This window comes from Tupaia chinensis, unplaced genomic scaffold (assembly GCF_000334495.1).
Source record: "Tupaia chinensis unplaced genomic scaffold, TupChi_1.0 Scaffold138060_1, whole genome shotgun sequence".
Taxonomy (NCBI): Eukaryota; Metazoa; Chordata; class Mammalia; order Scandentia; family Tupaiidae; genus Tupaia; species Tupaia belangeri.
Window position 1 is genome coordinate 2146565 of NW_006197961.1, and position 12396 is coordinate 2158960.

The 12396-nt window shown below is 47.1% G+C and overlaps 1 protein-coding gene across 1 annotated transcript in view; it reads right to left on the minus strand.

Annotated features, from left to right (window-relative positions):
• LOC102481493 (adhesion G protein-coupled receptor E2) overlaps positions 1-11216 on the minus strand; it is a 25002-nt gene extending 13786 nt beyond the window's left edge. The window contains exons 1-7 of the mRNA XM_027776771.1: positions 10980-11216; positions 7709-7864; positions 6109-6240; positions 4826-5026; positions 4690-4739; positions 3886-3963; positions 2964-3141 (exon numbers count right to left, since the gene is read on the minus strand). Coding sequence (XP_027632572.1) covers positions 2964-3141; positions 3886-3963; positions 4690-4739; positions 4826-5026; positions 6109-6240; positions 7709-7864; positions 10980-11157 — 973 coding nt within the window. The 5' untranslated portion in view covers positions 11158-11216. The remainder of the gene's footprint in view (positions 1-2963; positions 3142-3885; positions 3964-4689; positions 4740-4825; positions 5027-6108; positions 6241-7708; positions 7865-10979) is intronic.
• Between the last annotated feature and the right edge of the window lie 1180 nt (positions 11217-12396).

Sequence of the window (12396 nt, forward strand, 5' to 3'; positions counted from 1 at the left end):
GGAAACAATAACAATAACAATAACAATAACATAAGTCTTTTGTAAGTGCTTCAGAAAAATAGAAAATATTTTTATGAGGCCAGTATTATTTGATAACAAAATCACATGAAGGGAACCAGCAGTTAGCGTAATGTCTATGTCGCTGAACTCCCACGTAGTCGACTGCGGTTCGCGTCCTGGACCCGGTGGCTTAAAACTCACACCGGGCGTGTGTGCGTACATGCCCAAGATCCCGAGAGGAGAATGGAGGAGAAGAGATTGCGGTGTGGCCATCCCCCCTGGGGGGTGATTTCTCGCTTTCTGTCTCTCTGTCTCTCTCTGTCTGTCTTGCGAGCGCATGTGCCCTATAGCAAAAACCTCTCCAAAAAAAAAAAACCAAAACAGATGAAGACGTCACTAATAAAGAAAACTATGGACTAATGTTTTTTATGGACATGGTTGCAAAAATCTTCAACAAAATACTAGGAGTAGGGCCAGCTTGTTTTTGGTGGCTAAGGCAGCTGGATACCATATGGCTGACTGCATGGTTCAAATCCTGGACCCCAGGGCTCGAAAGACATGCAGGGTGAGTGTGTCTGTGCTTGTGTGTGTTCAAAATCATGAAAAGAAGGGAGAAGAGATTATGGTGTGACCATCCTCCCTGGAGGGGTATCGTTCCACTTTCCCTGCCTCTCTGTGGCAAAGGCATGCAAATCTATGGCAAAATTAAAAAAGAAAGATACTTGGAATACATTTAACCAGGGAGGCTCAAGATTTGTACATAGAAAAACTGAAAACATTTTTGAAAGAAATTAAAGACACTATATAAGTGGAAAACATCTCATGTTTACAAACTGGAAGATTTTATATTGTTAAGATGCAACTTCCTGGGACCAGCAGCTGGCGTAATGGCTATGTTGCTGGACTCCCATGTAGTCGACCGCGGTTTGAGTCCCAGACCTGGTAGCTTAAACTCACGCTGGGCGCGTGTGTGTGCATGCCCCAGATCCCGAGAGGAGAATGGAGGAGAAGGGACTTCCTGATTTCAAAACTTACTACAAAACTTCAGTAACCAAAATGGTATGGTACTAGTGTTAGGAAAAATATATAGGTCAACACAATAGAGTCAAGAGTCCAGAAATAAATCTAGAGAGGACTGAAGAATAATTACTTAGTAGGTATAGTGTTTACTTTTGGGGTGATAAAATATTTTAGAAGTAGAGGTGATGGTGGGACCAGCAGGTGGCATGGTGGTTAAGGTGCTGGATTCCCACATGGCTGACTGCATTTCAAGTTCTAGACCTGGTGGCTTGCTTTCTTATTTTCCCTTTTTCTCTCTTTGTCAAATTAAAAAAAAAAGAAAGAAAGAAATAGAGGTGATGGTTGTACAACTTTATGAAATATGTAAATGAACACTTCAGAATGGTTTATGTTATGTAAATTTACCTTAATAAAGCAGATCAGATGTTGTGTCAAATATTATTAATTTGTATTCTAAATTAAATACATTATTTTTAAAAGATGGTTTTATTTATTTAAAATTCATCATATTATTTTACTGCTAACAATTTATATTGCAATAAAAATGTATATGTTATTTATAGTTAATCCATTTAAATGTTTATGATTTGTTATTTACATTAAATCATTATACATCTCTATAACGCACCGTGTTTTCATTCCTTAAATTTTTATTTATTGCTATTGTTATTTCTTTTTTCATTTATATTCAACAGGAAGAGACAGAGAGAGACAGAGAGGGAAAAATGAGAAAGCAAGCCACTAGATCCAGGATTTGAACCATGATTGGCCATGTGGGAGTCCAGCGCCCTAACCACCATGCAACCTGCTGGACCCCGCAATATGTTTTCAAAGTATGCATGCAGTATGCCATTATCAAATCAAGGATATTACCATAAACATCATTTTCAACAGGGAACTTTGCAAGTTTCATGCATTTTTTTAAGCGTATTTATTTTTTTTCAATGAGTGAGCATGACAGAGAGACCCTGCCAGGGTCTTGACTCTGTCATCTTTCCCGTGTTTCAGTCAGCCTGGATCAGGGCACATGTGCACCTGGAATATTCAGGCCCACAGATGTGGATGTGCTTTGCAGAATGTCTAGTTTTACCACTGCACCATTGTCTGGTTCCTACACTTCATTTTAACCTTTTTAAAGTTAGTTAATTAATTATTATTATTATTATTTTATAAGGTGCATGCACTTGCCAGAGAGAGAGAGAGAGAGAGAGAGAGAGAGAGAGAGAGAGAGAGAGAGAGAGAGAGAGAGAGAGAGAGAGAGAGAGAGAGAGAGAGAGAGAGAGAAAGAAAATGAGAAGTCACCCACTCAGGTGATGGCCATGCTGCAATCCCTTCTCCATTCTCCTCTCAAAAGTTTGGGCAAGCACAGGTACCCAGTGTGAGATGCAAGCTGCAGAGTCCAGGACTCAAACTGTAGTTGACCACATGGGAATCCAGTGCCTTAACCACTATGCCACCTACTGGCCCCATGACCCTGCTTTTAATCTTTCATTTTAATTAATTAATGAATTAATTAATTTATTTTGTTTTACTTATCGATTTATTTTTTTGAGAGAGTTATCGCCATAGCACACATGGGCTCACCGGAAAGACTGAGAAACACAGAGAGACAGAAAGTGAGAAATCACCCTTGGGGGGCTGGCCATACCACAATCCCTTCTCCTCCATTCTCCTCTTGGGATTCTAGGCATACAGACACACACGCGCCTGGCATGAATTTCAAGCCTCTAGGTCCAGAATTTGAACCATGGTTGACCATGTGGGAGTCCAGGGCCTTAACCACTATGCCATCTACTGGCTCCCTGGCCCTCCTTTTAATCTTTTATTTGAATGCATTTGTGAGAGTGACACTGAGATTCAAGTGTGGATGCTCTACTATAGTGGGAAGAGAAATACAGGAGGGAACAGGCAGAGCAGAGACCAGGGCAGATCTAGGTACTTACCTGTGCCTGCAGAATAATTGAGGGCCAATGCCCCATCAGGCAGGGCCTTGCTCAGGTCTCTCAGGGAATTCTCCAGACCACCGAGCAGGTTATTGGCCACACAATGCTGCTGTGGGCGGGGCAGGGTCTTTAGGTCCCCAGGGGTCCCCAGAAGCTCATCCACATTCTTCATGAGTTTCTGGAGGAATTAGACATACCGAGCTAGTGAGCCATGGGCCATAGGGGCTGCACGAAGACCTCAATGACTCAGCTCCAGAGAACAGACCCTGGAGATTATTTAGTGGTGGTGGTGGGGTAGTAGGTGGCATGGTGATTAAGGTGCTGGACTCCCAAGTGGTTGACTGTGGTTCAAATCCTGGACCTGGTAGCTTGAAACTCATGCTGGGTGCTTGTGCGTGCATGCCCAAAATCCAAGAAGAGAATGGAGGAGAAGGGATTTTGGTATAGTCACCCTCTTAGGAGGTGATTTCTCACTTTTCTGTCTTTCTGTTCTTCCTTGTCTCACATGTACCCTATAGCAAAAATCTCTCTCTCTCTCTCAAAAAAAAAAAAAAAAAAGAGATTATTTTGGGAATAAAAATGGTACTAGATGAGAGTCCCTGGGTGGTCCTGGCCCCTGGAATATGGCTCCCTAGAAGCCAACCCTCTTAGGGCAGCTGCTGGGATGAAGTGGAAGTCACATAGAAAGGTCTTAGGTTCATGTCCCTAGGTTCATGTTTGGGTCTCCCTGTATATGTCTGGCCCATGTTACTGTGTCTATCCTGGCTGAGGCTGTGGGTTGTGTTGCATGAAGTCCATGTTGGGTGTCTAACAGTGAATAGAACTCCCAGAGTGCCATGGGGCAAGGCGGGGAGTCTGACCAGCACTCACACATCCCTGTATGGGATGCCTTCACCTTGCCTCCTCCAGGTTCTGCCCTTACCTCGATGATTTTCTGGGCTGAAGTGGACTTGACATCTTTGGCTAGAGCCTGGAATTTGTCAAAGAAGTCAGAGAGACTCTAAAAGAGAGGAGATGAGAAGGTGAGAGAGCCTTACTTAGGACTGAGGACAGATGTCTGACTACGTTTTCCTATTTTCAAACTCCCTTCCAGAGGGCCTGGGATAAGTGGCTCCCAGAAACAGTAATAGACCCCTTTGGCCAAGTTGATGATAGGATTCATTGTACATCCTGTCCTTGGAATCGTATCTTTGTGATGGGTGAGTCACACCCACAAGTGTTAACAGATCATTTGACTCACAGATAGCAGGACACTTCCAACATCCTGTCCTTGGGACAGTATCTTGTGACTTATGCAAGCCCCCTTATCTCTGTGATACTGCACTCTTTGCTGATCCCTTCCCAAAACACAGCCTTTCCTTTCCAATCACCAACCTGAGAATTGTAAAACCCACCTATGGTCTCTAAGTCTCTCCCTTCCAAATGTCCTGCCTTTTTTGGGCCAAATCACTGAGATAACTCTTTATTTATTTATTTTTTTTACTAAATTCCAAACTCTGTCACTCTCACAAACAAATAAAAGGAATCCCTCTATCTGAACACTCATAGAGAGAGCATTGTTTACCTTTTATCCAGGCCTGGTCACACATATTTCTGTTTAGGAATAAACTGCATTAATTATTATTTCTGCAGAGTTGGCTATTTCCATCGACAGAACCGAAGAGTGGATGTGGTAAAACTATGCGGAGGGATTTCCTGCCTCAGGCCCAGAGTTGGAGCCACTCACCTGGCTATGGATTCCATCGGGCAGGGTCCAGTTGGGCAAGGATACTGGTGCTGGGGATAGGACAGTGGTTTATTAGATCTGAGCATTTGTTTATGTGGGAGAGGGGGAGGTTCTAATGTCAGATGAGACCCCGTACCTTCACAGACCACACTAGATTCATTCACCAATTTTGTCTGGTTACTCCAGATCGTTTGGTTATGCTGGATTGTTTGGTTTTTCAGGCTCCATGCCACAAGCCTCCATCCTTGATGGCAGCTGCAGCTGTATGAGCCCGGGAGATTACTGCAGCGGGTGGACGGGTGACACCGATGCTGCCCAGTCCTGCACTCATTCACATCTGGGACACAAAGGAAGGAAAGGGTCAGGCCTTGTCCCAGCCCAGACCAGGGCCTGATCTCCCTCTCCCCACCCCCTCCTCGGAGAGGAAGACAGTAGCGATGGGCATGCGGGGAGGCCGGATGTCAGCAGGTGAGCCCTGTAGGATGTGTGGGTCATGAAAATACCAAAATAGGTTTTTCTCTTCCCACTTGATTGTAAGTGGCTGCGTGGAGTCACCCTGAACCTTCCCTTCCAGCCCCCAGCTCCTTCTCTGGCCAGCCCCCCACCCCGCCACCAAGATAATTTCAGAAGGATTAATACCGGCCACAGCAGGGCACCTTTTGCATTCCTTCTGCTTGGTTTGCAAGGGCGCCATGTGTGTGTGACCAAGCGAGTGACTATGGATCTCTGGAAATGTGGGGTCTGAGCTCTGGACTTTTGTAGATGCTGGTGTTTGGGCCATTGGGTGACCCAGGAACAGGCATCCAGCCAGAGTAGCATTGGCACTCATAGCTACCCATGGTGTTGAGGCAGTGGGTGGTGCCATGGCACGGGTTTTATCCAGAGGTGCACTCATTGACATCTGGGACAAAGCCATAGGGTCAGGCCCTGCATTGACTCAGTTCAGATTTCCCCTCCATTCCCTGTACCCATGTCTTTATCTTTCTACTGCCCCAAACCAAGGCTCATGACTGTGTGTCCTGCCACCTGGCGACCTTCAACTTCACTTTCAGCACACCTTATAGTGGCCTCCCTGCAAGATGGGTGCAGCAGGGACCATGATCCCCAGTTTACAGGAGGTGAAGCCAAGAGGGAAACTGAGTCCTGGGGGCTGGACTTCCTGACCAAGTGTTCCCGTTTGCTCCTCACTGGCCATGGCTGAAGTTCCCCTTTCACATGCATGTGCTAGATGGGGAAGGGGTGAGGTCTGGAGGGCTCACAAAGCCCTGTTGTCTCCCTGCCCTTTGGCAGGACTTTCCGGGGAGCCCAGTCCTTGGGGAGGGCCCTTGGATGGTCTTCTCCCTCCTGCTCCACTGTGAGACCTGCCTCTGCTGCATCCCCAGCTTCACTTCAGCCTCGGAGCTCTTCCTGGGTCTCTACCTGCACACACCACTGGGTTTGCCTCTCGGAGTGCATAGCCAGGCAGGCACTTGCAGGTGTAGTCACCAGGGGTGTTGATGCAGATGCTGTTGGCTCTACAGGGGTGTCGGTTCCGTTGACACTCATCAATGTCTGTAAGAGGAAGGAGAAGATAAAGGTGCCTGCAGGGGTGGTCAGCTTTGGGGCCAGGAGTCGGCCATGTTTCCTGGCATGAAAGCATCTGAAAGGCTCTGCTGTCTCCTTCCTGATAAGTCAGTGTCATTTGTGGTCCACACAAAGGTGTCCCACAGGACCACAATCCCCAAGTTGACTGAAGGTGAAACTAAGAGGGAAACTAAGTCCTGACCATTGGACTTTCTGAATGAGGACTCTCATCTTTTCCCTCCTTGGCCATGGCTGAGGTTCCCCTTCTCAGAGCTGGAAAAGGAGCTCCCAGATGAGGATGGAGAGAGGTTGGGGGTCTCCATGAGGGGTGGAACAGACTGTGGAAGTTGCTTGCCTCTCAGTGCCAGCTCAGGGCACGCTCACTCCCTCTGTCATCAGGAGCCCAGCCTGCCTGTGCAACCTCTCAAAAAGATGCATCACATAATGATCTATTTTTTTACAGGACGCTTTACTTACTTTCAAAGAATAAATCATCCCAATTTTATATAATTTTTTTCCTTTTTTTTTTTTGCCACAAGGCACATGCACTCACTAGAGAGAGAAGGAGAGAGAGAGGGAGAGAGGGAAAGTGTGAAATCACCACTCAACGGGGGTGGCCACATTGCAATCCCTTCTCCACCATTATCCTTCTAGGATTTTGGGGATGCATGCCTATATGTCTGGTGTGATTTTATATACACGTATACACATACATACATATATATAAAATCACACACATGTACATTGTAAATGTACATTTACAATGACTAAACTTACATTTAATCACTGTACATCTTTATGATGTACAACATGGTTTTTCCAAGCACAAATACAATGCATGTCAATCAAGACAAAGACATTACCATATATATCAGCAAATAACTTTTCATTTTTGTGTCAACTAAACACATTGTTTGTTTCTTTCCCTGTTCCCTTCCATCCCTCCCCTTATTACCACACCCTTGTTATCCCCCTTAATTTTTTTTTTTTTTTGCTGTAGGGTATGTGTGCTCATCAGAGAGAGACAGAGATAGAGAGAAGGAAGGTAAGAAATCACACCCCTGGGGGGGATGGTCACACTACAGTCCCTTCTCCATTCTCTTCTCAGGATCTTGGGCACGCATGCACACATGCCTGGCATGATTTTCAAGCTGCAGAGTCCAGAACTTGAACTACTCAGTTGGCCACCTTAACCTCCAGGCCTCCTGCTGGCTCTGTTTTGCTAACTTTATGCAATGAACCCGAGGATTTGGGTCCACACAGCTGTTCCATGAGTCTGCCTTTGGCCTTCATGTCACTCTGTCTCTTTGTGTGGGTGGGACTGGAACATTCACACCTGCCCTGTTTCAGACCTGGGCACTAGACTTGTGGCCAGAGCCTTGCCCTTTGGATGCTGCAGGAACAGCTCTGATGGACCTCATAGCCTGGGGGATGGAGAATGTGAGCTGGTTCTTACCTTGACACGTGTTCTCACTCTCATTCCTGAACGTTTTTGCCCCAGAATGGAGCTCATAGCCTGGGCTGCACATGCAGTAGAAGTTGCCCTCCGTGTTCACGCAGTCTGCGAGTTTGCCACAGGGTGGTGTCATGGGTGGTACACACTCATTGATGTCTGGAACACAAAGGGCAAAGGTCATCTCCCAAAGGTGTGAGCTCTCTCAGGGCAGACTCTGCTTTCCAACCTGACCCCACCATGAGACGGGGTCAGGTTGGAAAGCAAGAACTAAGAACTAAGCTCCCAGGGGATACTCAGGGCTGGGTTATTCAGGACACCCTGCTTGTCTTTCTGCTCATCTCTGGTCTCTGACTTGGCCTGAGGATCCTAAATTTAGACACAGGGGCCATGCTAAGATGAGGCCAGGTGGGGAGACTGCCTCCTCCTCTCTGGTTCTTCAGGGGTACATGAAATCAATGCTGTGGTTTGAATGTCCCCCTCATCCTCCAATGTATGGGCTCAAAATGGGTTGCTAGGGAATCAGCAGGTGGTGTAGTGATTAAGGCACTGGACTCCCACATGGCTGATTCTGGTTTGAGTCCCGGACCTGGTGGCTTGAAAATTTCACTGTGTGTGTGTGTGTGTGTGTGTGTGTGTGTGTGTGTGTGCCCAAGATCCCAGGAGGAGAATGGAGGAGAAAGGATTGCAGTGTGACCATCCCTCCTAGGGGGTGATTTCTCTGTCTCTCTGGCAAGCACATGTGCCCTATAGCAAAAATCTTAAAAAAAAAAAAAAAAGAATTGCTATTGTGATGGTATTAAGAGGGCAGAAACCCAATGTGACTATGGGACCCATAGGATGTAGTTAGGATTAGGCAAGGTCATCAGGGTGGGTCCCTCATGATTGACTACTGCTAACTTTATTTATTTAAGAGATTTTTGTTATAAGGTGCATGCATTCTCCAGAGACACAGAGAAAGACAGAGAGGGAGAAAGTGAGAAATCACCCACCCCCCCACCCCGGGAGGATAACCACACTGTAATCCCTTCTCCTCCATTCCCCTCTTGTGATTTTAGGCACACATACACATGTACCCGGTGTGAGTTTCAAGCCACTGGGTCCGGGACTTGAACTATAATTAGCTGTGTGGGAGTCTAGCACCTTAACCATCGCACCACTTACTGGCTCCAACTACTGTTAAATTTACAAGAGGACAGAGAGGGCCAGGCAATGGTGCAGTGGTAATGCAATGGGGATCACATGGGAGAGATCCTGGCTTGGCACACACGCTCTTACCCTCTTGCCGTGTGATGCCCTATGCCGCCACGGGATTCTACAAAGTCCCCACCATCAGGAAGATCCTCAGTAGATATGGCTTCTTGACTTTGGACCTTCAAAACTATGGGACCAGCAGTTAGCGTAATGGCTATGTCACTGGACTCCCATGTAGTCGACTGTGGTTCGAGTTCCGGACCCAGTGGTTTAAACTCATGCCAGGTGCGGGTGAGTGCGTGCCCAAGATCCCGAGAGGAGAATGGAGGAGAAGGGATTGTGGTGTGGCCATCCCCCCCGGGGGCTGATTTTATGCTTTCTGTCTCTCTCTGTCTTTCTGCTGAGTGCACGCGCCCTATAGCAAATACCTCTCCAAAAAACAAACAAGCAAACAAAAACCAAAAACACCCAACCCCCTCCCCCCCCAAAAAAAAACCCCAACAAAAAACCAAAACAAAAAAAACTGTGAGCTGAATAAATCCTTATTCTTGGTATATTACCCAGCCTGTGGTGTTCAGTAATTAGCAACAGAAGGATAGACTAAGATGGGCTTCAGTCCAGGCTCTGGATCCACTGTGTGGTGGTGTCGGCACCATCAGAAACCTGGGAAGTGGGCTCTAAGGAGGGTAATAGAGACATTGAGGCCCCCTCGATGCCAAGGCCGTGGGGAGAGTCATGGCTCAGGCTGACCTTGTGTGACACCCAACCATTCACACCTGAGGAGAAAGCCGAGTCCTTCTACTTCCCTTTACTCTCAGCGGGCTAAGTACATGCCACGCCCACCACAAGGAGTTTCCCCAGCCCCAACATCTCACGTAGAATGTGGTATTGACGGGAGGCCCTTTCTAGATGCCCCAGTACGCCCCCATGATAACCTTCCTGTCTCTCCCACCGGGGGCTGAGGAGCTTCTCCTTATCAGAGCCAGTCTCCTGTGAAATGAGGAAGCGACTCAAAGGGTCTTACTGCTGAGTCACTGAGGGTGTTTTCTAGCAGCTTATCTCTCCTCTGAAGACGTTGGGAAAGATGCCTACAGACCGGTTTCCCTTTAAGCAGCTCAGGGACCCACAGAGCAGAGGTAGGTCACTTTTTTTTTAAGATAAAAATTTTATTTAATTTTATGTATCATTATTATTTATTTATTTATTTATTTTTTTCGGGAGAGGTTTTATGCTATAGGGCGCATGCACTCTTCAGAAAGACAGAGAGAGACAGAAAGTGAGAAATCGCCTCCCAGGGGGGATGGCCACGCCGCAATCCCTTCTTCTTCATTCTCCTCTTGGGATCTTGGGCATGCACACATACGTGCCCGGCATGAGTTTAAGCCACCGGGTCTGGGACTCGAACTGCGGTCGACTACATGGGAGTCCAGCGACATAGCCATTACACAAACTTCTGGTCCCTATCATTATTATTTTTAAATTTGCTACAGGGCACATGTACACCCCAGAGAGAGACAGAGAGAGAGAAACTGAGAAAGCAAGCCGCCAAGTCTGAGACTTGAACCGTGGTCGATTATGTGGGAGTCCATTGCCTAAATCATCATGCCACCTCTTGGTACCCTTTCTTTTAGGTTTTTGCCTTAGGGTGTGTACACTTGCCAGAGAGACAGAGAGAGGGAAAGTGAGAAATCACACCCCAGGAGAATGACCATGCTACAATCCCTTCACCTCCATTCTCCTCTTGGGATTTTGGGCATGTACGCACTCATGCCTGGCATGAGTTTCAAGCTTCTGGGTCCAGGACTCGAACTGTGGTCAGCCACGTGGAAGTCTAGCAATGTAACTATGATGCCATCTACAGGTTTCTAGAGCATGATTTTCAACCCACCAGGTCTGGGACTTGAGCCTTGGAGTTAGCTATGTGGGATCCTGTGCCTTAACCTCCATGCCACCTGCTGCCCCACCTTTCTCTTTTTGATAAAGTGCTTCTGCACTGCTCTCAGGGTTGAGGGCTCCAAATGCCCCATGATCTCGCCTACAATCTCCAGCATGCCCCTGCATGCCCCCCACAACTCTGTACCATCACAACTCTCCGTGATGTTGGTAAAAATCTCTCCAGAGGCTGAACTGAATCCCGGATCGCAGCGACAGGCGGTGGCATTGATGCATGAGGACCTCCGCGGGCACCACGGGGCACAGCCTGTGGGGATGGAAACCATGGTGAGGAGGTCAAAGGAGTGGAAGATGCCAGCTTCCATCTAGGAGCCCCAGAGGGGAGAAGGGGAGAGGTGAGAAGGGATGGCTGCCATCCAAGAGGGAAAATTCAGGAGCCTGGGCATGAGGAGAGAAGAGACACCTTCTGTTATGTCCAGAAGAAGACCATCTCCTAACGTCACATGCAGAATAGGTCTCCTTGCCGTTTGACGAGGAGATCCAATAGTGCACTCCCCAACATATGTCAGAGTGGTCCTGGCCGGGCAGACTCACCTGGAGGGCTCTGGGCTGCAGCTCCCAATGCCAACACCAGTAGAGCAGAGAGCCCTGGGGGCAGAAAGATGGAGAGGTGATAGAGGACAATCAAGCTCCATTAAAATTTTTTTTTAAATTTAGTTTTCTTTCTTTCTCTTTTCTCTTTTTCTTTTTTTCTCTCTCTTTCTTTCTTCCTTTTTTCTTTCTCTCTTTCTCTCCCTCCCTCATTTCCTCCTTCTTCCTTTTCCTTCCTTCCTTCCTTCCTTCCTTCCTTCCTTCCTTCCTTCCTTCCTTCCTTCTCTTTTTCTTTCTTTCTTCCTTCCTGTTTTTTTCTTTCCCTTTTCTCTCTCTCTTCCTTTCTCTTCCTCCCTTTCTTCCTTCCTTCCTTCCTTCCTTCCTTTATCTCTCTCTCTCTTTCCTTTCTTTCTTCTTCCTCTTTCTCTCTTTCTTATTTAACTTGACCAGAGAGAGACAGAGCAAGAGAGCAAGAGAGAGGAAAGTGAGAAAGCAAGCCACCAGGTCCAGGACTTGAACTGTGGTCAACCATATGGGAGTCCAGTGTTTCTAACCACCATGCCATCCCCCAGCCCCTTGAGCTCTATTTCTAATCCCTGTCCTCATGGCCATTGAATCCCTGCAGCCCACGGTTTCCAGCAGTTATCTCTGAAGTTCTTCCCATCAGCTCCTGCACTTTGCATGGAATAGTAGGCTCAGCCACCTCCATCTCTTGGGAATTCCCAAGAAATCAGCCACTGACAGGCCCTTGTGGAACTTCAGCTGTTGTAGGTATGGAATAACAGGGACACCAGACCTAGGTTGTGATCTCTGGCCATGGCGGAAACCTGCTTTGAGGTTTTCTATTCCAAACACACTCGCCCTACTTAAGCATCATGTTCAGGGTGTATAGGAAGAGCATGGGTTTTGGAGTCAGACACTTTGCAGTTTGAGCTCTGGCTCACACAATACTAACAGGATATGGGGGACCAGTAGATGGGATAGTGGTTACATCGCTGGGCTCCCATGTAGTT